The sequence below is a fragment of the Ranitomeya imitator genome, chromosome 9 (assembly GCF_032444005.1).
Source record: "Ranitomeya imitator isolate aRanImi1 chromosome 9, aRanImi1.pri, whole genome shotgun sequence".
Lineage (NCBI taxonomy): Eukaryota > Metazoa > Chordata > Amphibia > Anura > Dendrobatidae > Ranitomeya > Ranitomeya imitator.
In genome coordinates, this window is record NC_091290.1 from 9294161 (window position 1) to 9314187 (window position 20027).

Consider the following 20027-nt stretch of genomic DNA (forward strand, 5'->3'; position numbering starts at 1 on the left):
CCACTATTTTCGGGACATTTCAGCGTATTACGGCCGTAATATACGGACCGTATTTTCATACGCTGAGTGTGAAGCCGGCCTTACTGGGATCACTAGAGCCGGTTACTGCCTCCTAATCCTGGCTAACTTCAGTGCAAGCTAGACAGCTGCGGTGGTCGGTCTCCTAGGTAACGAGCTGTAAACAAAAGAAAAGCAATATGTCAAGAACAGCTGCAAATTTTAATGAGCAGTAAATTGCAAAATTGCTTTTTTTTTTTTTTTTTTTTCAAGCGCTATCAGACAATATCCACTTATGAACATGGGAAAAACTCTTTGAGGCTGTTCTTGTATAATAAGTAATTACCGTACATATAAACCAAATTCCTAATATATAAGTAATGGAGGAAAGAAGGCCCATGGAAAAATGTAAATCACTCGGGTACGACTGCTTCGAAGGCACCTCCTATGGTTACATCCATGCATTGAACCCCCCAGAGATCTTCAAATTGTCGGCCCCATGTCCTCTCAAAATCTCAACCACAAGTACTAGTAGTGGTGATTATTTGAACATGGCTCTTATACTGATATAATTGCATAAATAAGTTATTTCTGTTATAAGATTGAATTGAAAAATGTATTGTTTAAAAAAAAAAAAAAAAAAAATCTCAACCACAGCAGTAACTTTGGCTTTTATAGGGCCTCCAGAAGGAGAGAAGAGGCTTCTTTAAGGATGAACTTGTCCCCATTTTACTGGGTGGGAAGATCTTGTGTAAGGATATTTTCAATGCAGGTGCAAAATATAGTTGAAAAATTCAATAATGGCACCAAGACCTCCTGTCCAAGATGTGTAGGGGTGTACTGACGACTAGAACAACCTGAAAGGGAACCCCTTTTTTCATGAGGTTCCCCTTTATTTATGTATATGATTTACATTGCGACCACTTTGCTTTTTGGAAATTTTAGGACAATTCAAATCAAACGTATTTTTTGAGAGATTTTGGAGCGATATTGGGAAATCGAAGAGACAGAAGTAAAAAGGTTCTAAAAATTAAAAAAAATTTAGAGATGCAGAATATGAGGAGTCTTTTGAGGAGGGTGCAGATATTTTTTTCTGGAACTTTTATTATTTATCTAAAATAATCTGCCTTTACGTCTTTACCGTTGGCTTTGAAGATGCAGAGGGCGACCTGACATGTTAGATATTGATATCTCCCTGGTAATCGAGCGATGACCTCTCTCCCCACGTCTCGGCATTATCTCTGTAGTAACCACTGCGCCCGGTCACATTTCCTCCTAATTGAGTTACGTTTGTTCCTGCATCCTCTGACTCACATGGAAAATGGACCAAACTAATAACATTGACTTTATTGCCTTGTGGGGCTGCATTAATAATAATTAGCGTTCTCCTTAATAACGGCTTCTTGTAGTGAGTCCCATTAACTGCGCAGGATCAATGTGTTAAGCGGCAAAGTAAATGGAGGTCGTGTTGCATTATAGCTCCTGTTTATGGATCCAGTCACTTGGAACACATTCATCTATATACGTTTGGGTACAAATAAACTTGAACTTCCAGCACCTTATAAGCAGTAGAGTCAGTGGTACTGCGGTGTAATGCGTGATCGTTTTGCCTCGCAGCACTGGGATCAGCTTTTGGCTTTAAATACAGCCAGGGGAAACATAAAATTGGCATTTGTATTGTTTGTGTAACTTATTTGGGTTTTCTTAGGTACCCATTAGTCAGTGGCATAACTAGAGCCCGATGGACCCGAGTACAAAATTTGGACCTGGGCCCCCCTGCATGTTAATCAGATGTATGAGCCTTTGTAGTGTTTCAGATCCTATGAATACATACATGTTCTCTCTCTCATGTAACAATTTTCCCCTTCCTTTAATAATGTCCCCCCATCTTATGCCTCTTTCCTGTAATAATGTTCCCCATCCTTGTCCCTTCCTGTAATAATGTCCCTCTTCCTGGGCCCCTTCCAGGAATAATGTTCTCCGTCCTGGGCCTTTTCCAGTAATAATGTCCCCCCATCCTGGGCAGCTTCTGGTAATATAGTAACATAGTCCTGAGCCCCTTCTTGGTATATATGTCCCCCATCCTGATATAATGCTCCCATCCTGCCTTTTCCAGTAATATATGTCCCCCATCCTGATATAATGGCCTTCATCCAGGGCCCCTTCCTGGTATATTTGTCCCCCATCCTGGTATAATGCTCCCATCTTTGGCCCCTTCCTAGTATATATGATATACTGATATAATGCCTCCCATACTGTGCCCCTTCCATTAATATATGTCCCCCATCTTCTTATAATGCCTCACATCCTGGGCTTTCCCCAGTAATAATGTTTCCCATCCTGGTATAATGTCTCCATCCTAGGCCCCTTCCTGGTATATTGCCCCCCATCCTGGGCTGCGTCCGTCAATATATGTCCCCCATGCTGGTATAATGTCCCTCATCCTGAGTCCCTTCTTGGTATATATGTCCCCCATCTTGGTATAATGCCTCCCATCCTGTGCCCCTTCCATTAATATATGCCCCCATCTTCTAATAATGCCTCACATCCTGGGCATTCCCCAGTAATAATGTTTCCCATCCTGGTATAATGTCTCCATCCTAGGCCCCTTCCTGGTATATTGCCCCCCATCCTTGGCTGCGTCCGGCAATATATGTCCCCCATTCTGGTTTAATGTCCCTCATCCGGAGTCCCTTCTTGGTATATATGTCCCCCATCCTGGTATAATGCCTCCTATCCTGGACTTTCCCCAGTAATAATATCCCTGTTCTGCAGCTCTTCTCCAACAAATAAATATTAGACGATTCTACTCCCACGATGTGTGACGTCTTCTTGCATAGCTGGCGCAGAAGCCAGCAGATGACTTCAGGGTGAAAGCTGAGTGTAGGCGCCATGTGCTGCCATTGACTTTCATGCCGAAATCAGCTGCAGGGCCTCTGATTGGCCAGCTGTCAAAAGTGTGTCACGTCCTCCTGGGAGATCTGGGGTTAGGCGATCATTACACATTGGGAATCACAGGTCTTCCATTTAGTCTGTGTGTTTTGTTGCTCATATTAAATGGACTTAATTTCCTTTGGTACTGAAGAGGTTAACGACTCTTTGTATGCTGGTTAGAGACATACAGCTCCATGTCACAGCTCCTCCTGACCTGTTTATTTTCTCTCTCTATAAAACCTAGTCAGACCTTCTCATCCCTGCCTGTGAAAGTTTACTTCCTGGCTTGCTGGAGTTGGTATGCTGAAGGTGGACTTCGTAGTTGCTGCTGGAGATTGTTGTCTGCTGTTTTGGGTTGTATGCTTTCTCCATTATCCTATTCCCATTTGGTTTGTACCTTCCTATCCTTCCCTTTATTCCTCTCTACCCTTGGTGATGGTTTTTGTAAGTTGCTTTTTGTTATCCCTATTTGTCTTATGTGTTTATACGCTAACATATATGTCCAAGGCCTCCTAGGGGAGAGGGATGGGACAGCTTAGGACATTAACAGGAGTATAGTAAGGTCAGAGACTCGGACCCCTCTACCTTCAAGAGTACCCTGGGACAGCGTGAAATCAGTAAAGGGGAAGATCGGTGCTGAGACATCTCCGATGCTTTATTGCGATGCATGGTTCCATCATGGTGGAGGAGCTGCCCTGGGGACTCCTTTCTTTCTCAGCTGAGAATGCTAAGTGACAGGCTGGGAAATGTAGGACAAAAAAAAGTTATAATTTTTTTTTTTTTTTAAAGGTGAATCTTACTCTATAAGTATGTAGAAGTGTCAGCAAAACAGACAAAGAAATTCAGAGGCAGCCCTTGGAACTTATTGGCATTCCTAGCTGTGTCGTTGATAAAACCGAGTGTAAAAGTATAGCAAGAGGTCAGGGTGGCAAGTACATGAGTATAAGGGTGGCCATCTTGCCAGCACTGCTGTTTTAGAGGGATTTTCACTGGATTTTTAAGATATAATCTCTGTACCTCCCTCCAATTGCCTCTGCTCCACTATTTCTGGATCAGCTTTTCTTATTTTTCTATGCCTCCTCTACAATAAAAATTCTAATTTTTACATTAACCAAGTGGGTGTGTACCATCAAACTTCTCTTATTTTATTCTACTCTGACTCTGGCTAATCAAAACATGGCCGTACCTACAGAGAAGTTCAGCGATATACGCCCAGTTGGTTAAAGGGAAAATTTGTATCTTTATTACCGGAGTCATACCTTTGGAACAGAGGGGCGCAGAAGAAAAAATATTCCATAATGAGTGGAGCAGTGGCAATTGGAGGAGTCACTCCATTAAAATAGAAAAATATAGTGAATGGTCTCCTGTAAGAGCATTTAGAGATGTGCTTTACTGCAGCCATTTGGAGCCTAAATGGCATTAGTATGTAGATGTCCATCGACTTCTATGGGAGAGTGTTGTGGGCATGCTTGTCACCTGTGCAGGGATAGTTATTCTGGGAGGGTGAGAAGGTGAGCTGTGACATACATCAGCGCTAATATGAATGATGGTTACTGTGTATATATATATATATATATATATATAGTGTATACAGTGTATATGCACCTGATATTGTAATCCTGTCTGCGATGATAATGGGATGATTGCTAAGAAGCAATTCCTATACAAGTTGACTCAGTGGTCAAAGATAAAGCAGGAGGATATGTAGTAGAACAAGGAGGGTACGGCTCATTAGGGAGAGGTCTCAGCTTCCAGGAGGAATTTGATAGGTGATGATGTCATCCTGTAGTTCACAGGAAGTCCCAGACTGACTTCCTGTCTGCACACGAGAGCATGTACTGGACTGGTGGTCAGACAGGAGATCACATGATCCAGCTGCCTGTAGTAAAGGGTGAAATGTGCAGATACAATAGAGCTGGGATAAAACAAATGACCCATATAGAATATTACTGGAGAAGTAACATTATAAGTGCAAAAAAAATATATTGCTGGAGTGCTACTTTAAAAAAAAAAAAAATCTAGAAATCCCTGAACAATCTACATTAATACAGTCCACCTCCTTTATACATAGGGAACTAGACAACAGTCCCCGGTTCTTACTTGCCTTGCGGACCACCTCCAGAGCCCCTTTTCTGTCTCTCTCTTTACTAATTGGGCACACAATGTTCGCTTTTCCCTCCTGTTGGTATTTAAATGACAAGTCAGCGCAGATTTATATTTAGACACTTGATAAACATAATTCATTAGCACAATGCCTTGGAGAGCAGAAAGTCAGGAAGCCGGCTGATTAGATCCAGGCTGAAAAGCAGGTTAGACGACGACGTAGGTAAAAGGCAGCCGAGGAGATGTCATGGGGAAAAAGGAGGATAAGGAATAAGGGAGGAGTGTGAGAAAGATGGCGTGGTCTTCATCACAAAGCAACCACATAGCTGTCATAAGATAACGATGAATAAAAAAGGGACTCCCTCCGCAGCTGTCCCCATGTAATGGAGAGTTGTCCGTGCACCCACCATCATTTGGAGGTGGGAATATACTAGATGTTACATACAGTTCTTCAGTCTTACTCCTTAAACCGTCAAAAATATTAAGAAGCAATTGCCTCTTATTAGATTTGGAGCATCTTTGGCCCCCCGTGCACCACAAACGGAATCTATGCCAGTTGTGGGGTAGTTTTCTGCTGTAGTTTTCACCAGTTTCTGCTGCAAATTGAAAGGGTATCAGCAGCCCCGTCGTGAAAAGTGCCGAGGTGCACAAGCTCAACCTTCGTTGCATTCATTGTCTATGCGACTGATAAGTGTAAAACTCAACCATTTCCAGCAGTCCCGTAGACAATGAATAGTGCAGATGCCGAGCGGCGCACCTCTGCTCCACTCAGGATGTCTCATTCTCAGGCTTTCAGAGTCTCAATCTTCGCATCACTGGCGACTCCACTGATCAAGAAATGATCCTCTATCCTGTGTATAAACAAGAACACTTTTTGGGGGTGAGAAGAGGTAGGGAACAATCTATAAATGTTTTATGCCGTCCCAGAGCTGGATTCACAACTACACTGCTCAGTACTGTTTTAGAATGTTTTACATTCTGCTGATGCTTTCAAGTAAGTGTTTTTCCTCACCCCAGAGATGGAGAAAGTAGCAGATTTCTTTTATAAGACATATTACAAACTTTCTTATACTCACTTGCCCAATTGATTCATGAAACCACAGCAACTATTTAACACGAATGTAGCCAAATATCCTTGTATTAGCATATTTTTTTTTGCAGGGGTATTGTAGATGTGGCTCTCTGATGCACCAGTATTGATCCCCAAAATTATATATGTAAGCATTGGGACCATAGTGAGCCAGCCGGTAGGATGGGTAATATCGGGGCACAAGGCGAGCAGTGAGGCAGCGTGAGGTCACTCAGTGGCAGCTTCTTATCTCCGATCATGGGCAGTTATCATCTTGGCCAGCGATAAAAACGGCTATGAGAAAAGTGTCCTCTGCATGTAATGGATAATAAGTTTTGCATGTTGTACTTTTTATTGGTACCACATTTAGGCACTTGTACCTATCATCATTTTTTAAATTACTTTTATTAGCATATTTTTATTTTTTGGGGGAGGGGAGCGAGAATGGAAATATAGCAGAAGTTCTGCCATTAATTCTTAAAATTTAGTTTTTTTTCCTGTTATTTTTTATTCTTGCAATATATTTTTACATCACCTTAACCTTCTAACTATAGTAATAAGAAGGTGGCAGTCTTTTACGTTTTTTGTACTTTTCTTAAATTAAAAGATGTTCTTGGAGAATGCATCACTTTTGTGTGATCTATGACGTTTTGATTGTTTGCATCAACTGTCAGGTTGTATTTTTTTTCAGTACACGTATTTAGTTTGATTTTTTAATGTGGAGGCATGGAAAACGGCAATTTTATTACATTAAAAGAATTAAATTTTCATGTGATTTAAGTAATGATAATAATGAAAAAAAAAAATGAGCTGAATGTCAGATACAATATATGCCATCATGTGCGTGATTGAAACTGAAAAAAAAGCATATTTCAGCTCGACGCATGGAACAATGGCCTTTGCTCACATTGGCGGCTTCCTGCTGCCCTGATTGTTGGGAGCGTGGTTGGTAACTGAACATAATCTATTACATAAAATGTTATAAAATACTAGGTAATATAATAATGGTATAAATATAGGAAAAATTTCTATTTCTCTTGACTATGGCAACTTAATTTACATATAGGAACACATGAAAGTGCCATAATTTGTAGGATGGAAACGTGGGTCACGTGAAGTTTGCGGTATCATCTTCCTCTAGGTGTGTTTAGCGCAGGGGGATACTTTGTTTATATGTTAGAATACAGATAAAATCTACAAAAAACACATAACATATTTGTATTTGATACTGCTGTGCCTAATTGTCCGAACTAATAATATTTATCTAAATACAGAGAATGACAATTAATAAAACGGAAGAATTGGTTATTTTTATGGTCACTTTGCTTCCAAAAAAATGGAACTGAAAGAGATAAGAAAGTCATATGTACACCAAAATGGTAATGATGAAAACTACAGCTTATATAATACGACCCATACTAAAGTCATAAGATGTATCAACCCATGTGATATCAGACATGGAAGTGCCCATGTAATAGCATTGTCCATTATGACCATGTAACGGTATCACCATGATGCCCAAAAATAGCAACAGTACCCAATTTCTATACCTGTACCAAAGGCAGAGGAAGGGGAGTGCTATGTGTATGACACTCGGAGCTTGTGCTGAGCCGCTAGGACTCACCTGGAAGCAACAATGGAGAAAAGCAAACATTGTATTCTGCATGTCCATTATGTGGCTGGTCTGATCACTCCTCATAACTAGGATACAAGATAAGAATTGGAGAGGACGAAAACACATCAACTGGCTCTTACACAACCTGACAGATGTCCAAGGATGAAGTCCTTTCTCCCCACAATCTGATGACTGTCCTGGTGTATTTATTAACAGCACAGCAATCTATGAAAAGTCATGTTCTCCTAAAACTATGGAAGTCAGGAAAACACGTAGTGGGCAATCTTTCAGTAATTAAAAAAAAAGTAGCATGGAAGAGATTAACAGTACTAAGTATAACTGTGAATCCAGGTCTGGTGTGAGATAAGACCCATACCAGAAAGCAGCATCATGACGCGCATTATACAGAAGTACTAAACAGTGTAGCAGTGAATCCAGTTCTGGGGTGAGATAAACGCTTACTAGAAAGCAGGAGCACGGATGACACTAATGAGAGCAGTACTGATCTGTGTAGCTGGTAGCTGTGAATCCAGCCCTAGTGTCAGATAAAATACTTACTGGAAAGCAGCGGCACCATCTTGGTGTGTCTTTCTCCTCACTCTTCCGCTTCTCCAGATACTTTAATAGGGAATTTTAATCTGATACCTCAGTGATCTCAGTTTCTCTTGCCTTGTACAGGGCAGATTTTAGTAGTATTTCATGAAAAGGAGAAAAAGAAGGTGGCACCTTCTTGTTCTCCTTTTCTTGAATTGTTATGTGTTTTCTCGGTGCGCACCCTGTCCTTTGTACATACAGGTGTGGACCCATTTGACTGCACAGGAACTTATTTATTTGATGTTGGTGCCGGATTTGTTCCCTTTTTCCTATTTAGTAGTATTTAAGAGTGAATGATGAGTTCAGGAGATAGAGCAGAAGAAGTGGATTTTAAGTGGATAAACAAGCATATGTTTGTGCTAATAAATGTAGCATGTGTATTTGATCTACGCAAGAAAGCAGAAGAATGGAAAACATTATACAGCAGTACTGGGCAATGTGGCTGTGAGTCCAGCTTTGGTGTATGATAAAGCAGTCATTATTCCCCTTTATAGCTAGGTGTAATCTGATCTCTCAGTGAACCAGCAGTCCCTCTTGCCTTGCACAGAATGGTTTCTAGCTGTTTTTATTCCTTCATTAAAGAACTGTTTTCTGAACTCACTTCTGTCTCGAAGTTGCATTGCTGATTCCATCTTCCATCAGTTCTGATTATTACAGCGAGTCCAATGTTTATAATTATTAATAAGTTGACAATGCCTTCTCTTCCTAGACTTAGGTTCTCTAGGGGGTTTACATAATCTATTCTGGGTGAGTAAGCAAGAATGGGGGTAAACAGGGTGCCCATTACGGTTCCCAAAAGGTTTGACATTAGAATTTCCTAAACCTGCCAAGAGAAGCACATTTATCAACACGGCAATTACCAAAATTGAGACATCTAAGAGAGTGACCAAAGCAAGGACAGAAGCACCCATTGTTGGGCCAATACACAACGCGGCCAGGAATTTAGGACCATTACATTATGTGTTCCCTATCATGGGCCTGTCCAATAAAAAGGGGCAGCCAGCCATTTGGTTTGGAAACACAAGGCATAGACAGAAGTGTAATATTACCCTTGTATCAATGGCAGGTTGTGCTCAATGACACAGTGCTTAAAAGTGGTACCACTGTGCTCACATAATACCGCCATATGCTCCCTATATAATAGCGCCAAATATTTGAAATACTAGTTAGCATCCACTATCCCCATATCACCTTGTTTACTTCTGTGGCTTTTGTAGTGGCCACCATCTTGTTTGTCACCCAGTTTGCCCAGTAAGTACCATTTTACCAATTTGATAACTTATTGCATATATTTAATGGACATTTTTTTAAGTTTGAGAGAAAGATATGCCATATCACACGCAATGGTTGAAACAATACCAAACTACTACCTACAGATAACTGTAACAGGCGGCCGCAGAATAAAGGAGCTGTAGGACCCAATTGTTGTTTGGTAATTGACACGTAACCTTCCTGCAAGATCCAGATCTGAGCGCGGCATTCAGCGGCCGCACGTGACTTGGTGTAATACTGCCACTCACAGCTGGGTCTATACAATGATGCTAAGCACGCTTACAGGTTATTAACACGGCAGGAGCCTGGCACAACCCAGTCAATCTTGCATTGTTTTCTACCTTCCTAGTTAAAGTATAGTCCCTGAAGTTTGTGTACACAGCCATGTAAGCGGCATTGTGCTGATGTATCCATGCGGAGAGAACGCCAGCACCCTTTAACCGCCCGAGAAGTCTGCGAAAATATAGATGTATGTAAAGACGACAATAGACAAATGCAGCCCCAAATTTATCACCCCTTCCTATTATGGGCCGAGATCTTTGAGGGAACCTAAAGGGGCACCCCGCCATTAGGTTTGTAAAAAAAGGAACATAAGGGCAATGCTATGTAGCATCTAAGTGATACAATGTAAAAAAAATTGTACCATATAATGCCATCATATGTTTCCTATAGAATAGTATCATATATACATCAATAATAGTGCCATACAGTAAACACTGTAACCTGTCAAAATAACAGTATCATATAGGAGTAAATACCAATGTTATACTGTAAACATGTAAAACAGTCCGCTGTACTGCTCCAATGATACCGCCATATACTTGCTATATAATAGTGCCATATATAAATAAATAACAGTGCTATATAGTAAACATGTAAAACAGTCCGCTGTAGTGCTCCAATAATACTGCCATATACTCGCTATATAATGGTACCATATATAAATAAATAACAGTGCTATATAGTAAACATGTAAAACAATCCGCTGTAGTGCTCTAATAATACTGCCATATACTCGCTATATAATAGTGCCATATATAAATAACAGTGCTCTATAGTAAACATGTAAAACACTCAACTATAGTACTCCAATAATACCACCATATACCATCTATATAATAGTGCCATATATAAATAAATAACAGTGCTATATAGTAAACATGTAAAACAGTCCGCTGTAGTGCTCCAATAATACTGCCATATACTCTCTATATAATAGTGCCATATATAAATAACAGTGCTGTATAGTAAACATGTAAAACAGTCCGCTGTAGTGCTCCAATAATACTGCCATATACTCTCTATATAATAGTGCCATATATAAATAACAGTGCTCTATAGTAAACATGTAAAACACTCAACTATAGTACTCCAATAATACCACCATATACCATCTATATAATAGTGCCATATATAAATAAATAACAGTGCTATATAGTAAACATGTAAAACAGTCCGCTGTAGTGCTCCAATAATACTGCCATATACTCTCTATATAATAGTGCCATATATAAATAACAGTGCTCTATAGTAAACATGTTAAACAGTCCGCTGTAGTGCTCCAATAATACTGCCATATACTCTCTATATAATAGTGCCAAATATATGTAAACAATAGTGCCTAGTAGTGAACATGTACAAACAGTGCACTGTAGTGCTATAATAATACCGCAATACAGTTCCTAAGTAATATTGAGAGGGACAGGACAGGTTGGTACAAGCACTGCTGGCCCCCGTGGGGGTTGACCACTGGCTACAAGGCTTTATATCCCTTTCTCTTATTGCTTTCAGGGTTTTAGGAAAGCAGGACACCCCATGTTTCTTGCAGCGCCATTGATTGTTAGAGGCATGCACAGATGCAGCTCAGAGATGGAGCACAATCATCAGCCTTAACCCTTCCATGTATGTGACCCCATCTGGCTGGTGCCGCAGACCACCATGTCCAGAGCTGCAGCAATACGAATAAGTCCTGGCCTGAAGGATGGGAATTCATGTCAAACTCATCAGATGTAGATTATTTAATAATGACACAGAGATTCCCTCTGTATTGGGGCCAGCTGGTCAAACCAAAAATCACATTGGTATAAAATCAGCCTGAGACAATCCTATTAGATAACTGGATACTGAACGAACATCAATCTCAGAGGCGGAATTGTATCTGAATTATGGAGAGAAATAATATAAATAAGCAAAGGGAAAAAGGAAGATGATAGATTAATAGATACGTAAATAATAGATAATAATAGATTATACATAGATGATAGATGGATAATAAATAGTAGATAGATAATAGACCATATATAGATAATCGATAATAAATAGATTATACATTGATAGATGGATAAAAGATAATAAATATATAGATAGTAGATAGATAATAGATAGCAGATAATAGATAATAGATAACAGATGATAGATGATAGATAATAGATAAATGGATCACTATGAACAATGGACAGATAGTTACTGTAGATGATAGATACATAGATAAATTGCTAGATCGATAACATAGATAATAGATGATAGATAATAGATAGATGATAGGTAACATAGTAACATAGTTAGTAAGGCCGAAAAAAGACATTTGTCCATCCAGTTCAGCCTATATTCCGTCATAATAAATCCCCAGATCTACGTCCTTTTACAGAACCTAATAATTGTATGATACAATATTGTTCTGCTCCAGGAAGACATCCAGGCCTCTCTTGAACCCCTCGACTGAGTTCGCCATCACCACCTCCTCAGGCAAGCAATTCCAGATTCTCACTGCCCTAACAGTAAAGAATCCTCTTCTATGTTGGTGGAAAAACCTTCTCTCCTCCAGACGCAAAGAATGCCCCCTTGTGCCCGTCACCTTCCTTGGTATAAACAGATCCTCAGCGAGATATTTGTATTGTCCCCTTATATACTTATACATGGTTATTAGATCGCCCCTCAGTCGTCTTTTTTCTAGACTAAATAATCCTAATTTCGCTAATCTATCTGGGTATTGTAGTTCTCCCATCCCCTTTATTAATTTTTAATAGGTAATAGGTAATAGATGATAGATAATAGATAGATGATAGGTAATAACTGATAGATAATAGATAGATGATAGGTAATAGATGATAGATGGATCGCTATGAACAATGGACAGATAGTAGTTACTGTAGATAGATGATAGATAAATTGAAAGATAACATAGATAGATAATAGATCATTTAGATAATAGTGCAGATTCTGTTGATGATAATTACTATAGAAAGATCCAGCAATCTCATATAGGGCATCGATCACCATCAGTTGGGTCGTACCTGTATGTGTCTGTCATGGCATGCTGGGAGTTGTAGTTTGGTGACAGCTGGAGACAAGTGCTATAGGACTGACAGTCCCTGTCCCGGTACTTGGTGTCAGGATTCACTGTCGCGGTTTTGCCGCCTTTCCCTGCACTTCTTTATTATTATTTATTTCTATAGCACCATTGATTCCATACATTGGTTCTGTACATGAGAAGGGGTTACATACAAGTTACAGATCTCACTCACAGTAAGCTAACAATGACAGACTGGTACAGAGGGGCGAGGACCCTGCCCTCGGGGGCTTACATTCTACATTCTATTTGACGACACGTTAGTGAGTTGTGATGGTATCAGCTCTGCTACATCTGCAGCCGATCCTCCATTCATATAGCGATGATTCTGCCATCTAGGAATAATGTTACCGCGGATGTGTAGAAAGTGCCGTCACTCACCTGTAGGACAGCTGCTTCTTCATGTACAGCGGCAGCAGGGTGTCTGCGTCCCCCAGTGTGGCCTCTTTACATTGTGCCATGGGAGCGGTGCCAGCTCTCAGCTCTTCTTCCTCATCCAAGCCTTGCAGGATGGGTACCCGTCCGTCCTCCAGGTCGTGCCCTCCCTCGGCCATGATGGGGTTTACCTGCCGTCTGGTAAGGATGGTGGGAAATGATGACGGGAAGTTCAACCAGGGAGACCGGGAGGAAAGAAGAAGGAAATGTGATGGACGGAGAGAGAGAAGTGAGACAGTGGAGAAGGGAACAAGGAAAACTCGGATACACTGACAACAATGGGAAAGAATAAAGATACAATGTATCTGGGAGGAAGGAGAAGTGTACAGCAGAGAGGAGAGAGAAGGAAGGATGGAGCCGAGGGGTGGAGAAGAAAAGATAAGGAAAGAGGGAAATAGAGGAGTGCACTAGAGGCGATGCAGGAGCAGAGGAAGAGGCGAAAGTCAAGAGTAAGTTCAGGGCTGGCAGGAATAGACGTCTGGCCACGGAGAGCGCCAGGGCGGTGAGAGGCGACCGTCAGCCTGTGCCCTGTGGAGGAAGGAGGAGACCAGCTAATATAATAACGCTCATCGTGTCACCGTAGAGACTGTAATTAACCCTGCGCTGCCAGGCCAGGGACATGCGAGGAGGTGGGGACATGTCTAGGGGGGGGGGCTCTATAACATTGCACTTACACATGAACCATCATCATCACCCCTGGAGACTTTTTTTTTTTGTTTGCTCTATTTTTTTTTCCCGCAGCTCCTGACATTTATGTTACACGGAGAGCGATGGATGTCGTCTAAAAGAAGGTTTATCATCAATAGGCTTCCATCTTTAAAAAAATGTACAGCGCATTATATGTTATTTTTTTAATGACTCCTTAAAATAATGAAAATAATGTCACCTTCCAGGACTTTTGTCCTCTACACTGAGACAAAGGTCAAATAGCACTCACGGCTTCTTCCGGCCCACTGTGGACAATGCACATCGTTCCATACTGCTTGGCTCCATCGTTGTCATCTTGGTCTCTGCAGAGCGCAGCAGCTGATAACAAACTCATCCTAACTGCTGCGCTCTGCATGGCCACAAGAGGCAGTGTCTGAGGCCACAAAGCAGCTGATAACAAACTCATCCTAACTGCTGCGCTCTGCATGGCCACAAGAGGCAGTGTCTGAGGCCACAAAGCAGCTGATAACAAACTCATCCTAACTGCTGCGCTCTGCATGGCCACTAGAGGCAGTGACTGAGGCCACAAAGCAGCTGATAACAGACTCATCCTAACTGCTGCGCTCTGCATGGCCACTAGAGGCAGTGACTGAGGCCACAAAGCAGCTGATAACAGACTCATCCTAACTGCTGCGCTCTGCATGGCCACAAGAGGCAGTGTCTGAGGTCACAAAGCAGCTGATAACAAACTCATCCTAACTGCTGCGCTCTGCATGACCACTAGAGGCAGTGACTGAGGCCACAAAGCAGCTGATAACAAACTCATCCTAACTGCTGCGCTCTGCATGACCACTAGAGGCAGTGACTGAGGCCACAAAGCAGCTGATAACAGACTCATCCTAACTGCTGCGCTCTGCATGGCCACAAGAGGCAGTGTCTGAGGCCACAAAGCAGCTGATAACAAACTCATCCTAACTGCTGCGCTCTGCATGGCCACAAGAGGCAGTGTCTGAGGCCACAAAGCAGCTGATAACAAACTCATCCTAACTGCTGCGCTCTGCATGGCCACTAGAGGCAGTGACTGAGGCCACAAAGCAGCTGATAACAGACTCATCCTAACTGCTGCGCTCTGCATGGCCACTAGAGGCAGTGTCTGAGGTCACAAAGCAGCTGATAACAGACTCATCCTAACTGCTGCGCTCTGCATGGCCACTAGAGGCAGTGACTGAGGCCACAAAGCAGCTGATAACAAACTCATCCTAACTGCTGCGCTCTGCATGGCCACTAGAGGCAGTGTCTGAGGCCACAAAGCAGCTGATAACAAACTCATCCTAACTGCTGCGCTCTGCATGGCCACAAGAGGCAGTGTCTGAGGCCACAAAGCAGCTGATAACAGACTCATCCTAACTGCTGCGCTCTGCATGGCCACTAGAGGCAGTGACTGAGGCCACAAAGCAGCTGATAACAGACTCATCCTAACTGCTGCGCTCTGCATGGCCACTAGAGGCAGTGTCTGAGGTCACAAAGCAGCTGATAACAGACTCATCCTAACTGCTGCGCTCTGCATGGCCACTAGAGGCAGTGTCTGAGGTCACAAAGCAGCTGATAACAGACTCATCCTAACTGCTGCGCTCTGCATGGCCACTAGAGGCAGTGTCTGAGGCCACAAAGCAGCTGATAACAAACTCATCCTAACTGCTGCGCTCTGCATGGCCACTAGAGGCAGTGTCTGAGGCCACAAAGCAGCTGATAACAAACTCATCCTAACTGCTGCGCTCTGCATGGCCACAAGAGGCAGTGTCTGAGGCCACAAAGCAGCTGATAACAGACTCATCCTAACTGCTGCGCTCTGCATGGCCACTAGAGGCAGTGACTGAGGCCACAAAGCAGCTGATAACAGACTCATCCTAACTGCTGCGCTCTGCATGGCCACTAGAGGCAGTGTCTGAGGTCACAAAGCAGCTGATAACAGACTCATCCTAACTGCTGCGCTCTGCATGGCCACTAGAGGCAGTGTCTGAGGTCACAAAGCAGCTGATAACAGACTCATCCTAACTGCTGCGCTCTGCATGGCCACTAGAGGCAGTGTCTGAGGCCACAAAGCAGCTGATAACAAACTCATCCTAACTGCTGCGCTCTGCATGGCCACTAGAGGCAGTGTCTGAGGCCACAAAGCAGCTGATAACAAACTCATCCTAACTGCTGCGCTCTGCATGGCCACTAGAGGCAGTGACTGAGGCCACAAAGCAGCTGATAACAGACTCATCCTAACTGCTGCACTCTGCATGGCCACAAGAGGCAGTGTCTGAGGCCACAAAGCAGCTGATAACAAACTCATCCTAACTGCTGCGCTCTGCATGACCACTAGAGGCAGTGACTGAGGCCACAAAGCAGCTGATAACAGACTCATCCTAACTGCTGCGCTCTGCATGGCCACTAGAGGCAGTGTCTGAGGCCACAAAGCAGCTGATAACAAACTCATCCTAACTGCTGCGCTCTGCATGGCCACTAGAGGCAGTGACTGAGGCCACAAAGCAGCTGATAACAAACTCATCCTAACTGCTGCGCTCTGCATGACCACTAGAGGCAGTGACTGAGGCCACAAAGCAGCTGATAACAAACTCATCCTAACTGCTGCGCTCTGCATGACCACTAGAGGCAGTGACTGAGGCCACAAAGCAGCTGATAACAAACTCATCCTAACTGCTGCGCTCTGCATGGCCACTAGAGGCAGTGACTGAGGCCACAAAGCAGCTGATAACAAACTCATCCTAACTGCTGCGCTCTGCATGGCCACTAGAGGCAGTGACTGAGGCCACAAAGCAGCTGCCAGGCTGTGGGGGGAGGAGTATGGGCCCTGACATTTTCACCCCCATACTTTGGTTGCATGAGTCAACCACCCCTGTGACTCCGCCAGGCTACTCCACTGCTCAGAGATGCATCATGAATAGAGTTCACACATAGCGCATGCTGGACGACTGACCTGGATCCTCTACGACTTCCAGAAGAGATTTCCGCTTTGCTGGACTCCATCAAAACCTCCACTCATGTTTATTTACTGCAGAGCTGCAAAGGAAAGGGAGAGAACCAATGACGAGAGAAGGGGGCGTGTCCCAGACCACCTCAGACTCCCTACAGACACTGCAGAGAACAGCAGCCCAAACTAATAACGAGAGAAGGGGGCGTGTCCCAGACCACCTCAGACTCCCTACAGACACTGCAGAGAACAGCAGCACGAACCAATGACGAGAGAAGGGGGCGTGTCCCAGACCACCTCAGATGCCCTACAGACACCAGAGATAAACTATAGTCATAGATCACAGCTCTGGAAAGTAATGAGTTAATATAAAACAGCAAAGCTGCAAAAAAAAAAATACACAGCAGAAAATCATCGCCTGTAGATACGGATAAACAGATCAAGTTCAAGCTCCTTGCTCCATGTTTGGTTTAGTGAGGAAGAATTTGGGCTGATTTAGTGACCAGCATTAGAGTAATGAATAATGGTGGTTCTGTCAATGTAGTTGGATCATAATAAACATGGTTAGTGACCGGAATAGGAGTGGACTGGACAATATTCGTAGCCGCAGAGGTTATGGCAGTGATGGTTGCACAGTATTAGCGGGCAGATGGCGTCGTGCACCTGGTATCAGTTTAGCTCAGTGAATGGATCCAAAAGAGAGGAAAAAAAATAAAGAGAAAAAAATACATGTAAAGAGTATGTCATTAGGTATGGCTCTAGGAAAAGCCTTTGACAGCCACCATCAGCCCACCGAGACTCTATCATGGGCGCCAATGGGTACTATGTCAGCCAGGGCACTGCCCCGGTCACTGCCATCTTGGTACTCCTGTGAAGCTCAGCTCACAGGCTTAGCTTCACAGGAGACAAAGATTTTTCTTTTATACTGTCGTATTGCAGTATATATTATAAGCAATCGGACGATCGCAGGTTCAAGTCTAATAAAATAAAGTCAAAATATTAAAAAAAAGTTTGTAAAAATAACCAAAATATAGAAATTTGAATGACCCTTCATTCCCCTTTTAAATATAAATAATAAAAAAAAACATTTGGTGTCACCACGTCTGTACAAGTCCAATCTATCAAAATATAAAATTATTCCGATCAGTAAACGCAGTGTAGGGGTTCCACTCACTCAGCTGCGACGGCTGACACTCAGGAGACGTGTTCCTTTAAAGTTCACTGGGTTTATTGCTTCATAAACCATGTGGCAAAACAACAGAAAACAAAATAGCCTTTGGTTCAGGCAAAGAAAAACAAGTGTCCAGTTCTTCCGGCTCAGTCCTGAAGCCGTAACACACTCAGGAGGGTTTCACCTCCACACATATCTCCTGTGTAAAGCATTAGCCAGTCTTAAATAGAGCTAACCACACCCAGTAACCCATCACATGATTAGCCATGTGGTCTGACATTACCACAGGTCCTGAAACACATATATATATACATGGTTATGTGCAAGACAGAAATACCCCTGGGCTACCATACCGTAACAAGGCACTTATGTGGCACATACCTCCCATCGACTACACACCCTTTAGCCATGCTACATACCTCCCCCCTCTGCCTAAAGCCGTGGGGCTTGGCACTTTCCCCCACTAAACAAGAGATTCTCGATAGGGCATCCGCATTACCATGCAGCTCTCCGGCCCTATGTTCCACATGGAAACTGAAGTCCTGCAGGGCTAAGAACCAACGGGTGACTCTGGCATTTCTCCCTTTCGTTTCCCTCATCCACCTAAGTGGGGCATGGTCAGATACCAGTCTAAATTTACGTCCCAGCAGATAGTACCGTAATGTGTCCACTGCCCATTTTATGGCCAAGCACTCCTTCTCAACGACTGAGTAGTTCTTTTCAGATGAGGACAGCTTCCTACTCAGATAGAGAACAGGATGCTCCTCCCCATGTAGTTCTTGGGAAAGGACTGCTCCCACCCCAACATCTGAGGCATCTGTCTGAAGAATAAACTCTTTCTTGAAGTTTGGGGCCATCAGAACGGGTTGCTTACACAAAGCGTTTTTCATTTCTTGGAAGGCTGACTCTGTTTCTTCGGACCACTTAACCATTACTGGTTTTGTCCCTTTTAGCAGGTCAGTCAGAGGCGCAGCCATCGTGGCGAAGTTTGGGATGAACCTCCTGTAATATCCCACGATTCCCAGGAAGGCTTTAACTTGCTTCTTGGAAACTGGTTTTGGCCATGTTTGAATTGCCTCCACTTTACTGATTTGGGGTTTTATTTCAGTTTTATTTTAGTTCTTTCACGATAGGCATCACCTTTGCAATCCTCTGCTGCATCAGGGCCACATGCTCAATGACGCTTCTGTGGGGCGTGACTTCGGCCTCCCAGGTTTCCTTGGCTATATCCAGGAGTCCTCGTGGATGTCGGCCATATAGAAGCTCAAACGGTGAGAACCCTGTGGAGGCCTGTGGAACTTCACGAATGGAAAACATCAGATAGGGTAAGAGACAATCCCAGTCTCTACCGTCTTTCTCTATAGCTTTTCTCAGCATGCTCTTTAGTGTCTTGTTAAACCTCTCAACAAGGCCATCTGACTGGGGATGGTACACCGAGGTCCTCAACTGGGAGATCTTCAGGGCTTTGCACAACTCCCTCATCACCTTGCTCATGAAAGGTGTACCCTGGTCAGTCAGGATCTCCTTTGGCAGACCTGTCCGGGAAAAGACATGGACCAACTCGCGGGCTATGCTTTTTGAGGAAGAATTTCTCAAGGGAATTGCCTCAGGATAGCGTGTGGCATAGTCCAGGATGACTAATATATACTGATGGCCCCGAGCTGATTTAACTAAGGGACCGACCAAGTCCATGGCAATTCTCTCGAACGGTACCTCAATAATGGGCAGTGGCACAAGGGGGTTCCGGAAATGAGGAGTGGGAGCAGTTAGCTGACATGTAGGGCAGGACCTGCAATAGTTCACTATTTCCCGGTGACACCCAGGCCAATAGAACCTCTGCACAACCCGTTCCTGCGTTTTTTC

The 20027-nt window shown here is 43.2% G+C and overlaps 1 protein-coding gene across 1 annotated transcript in view; it reads right to left on the reverse strand.

Annotated features, from left to right (window-relative positions):
- DGKZ (diacylglycerol kinase zeta) overlaps positions 1–13344 on the reverse strand; it is a 172992-nt gene extending 159648 nt beyond the window's left edge. Inside the window, exon 1 of the mRNA XM_069740308.1 lies at positions 13315–13344. Within this exon, the coding sequence (XP_069596409.1) occupies positions 13315–13337 (23 nt within the window). The 5' untranslated portion in view covers positions 13338–13344. The remainder of the gene's footprint in view (positions 1–13314) is intronic.
- Between the last annotated feature and the right edge of the window lie 6683 nt (positions 13345–20027).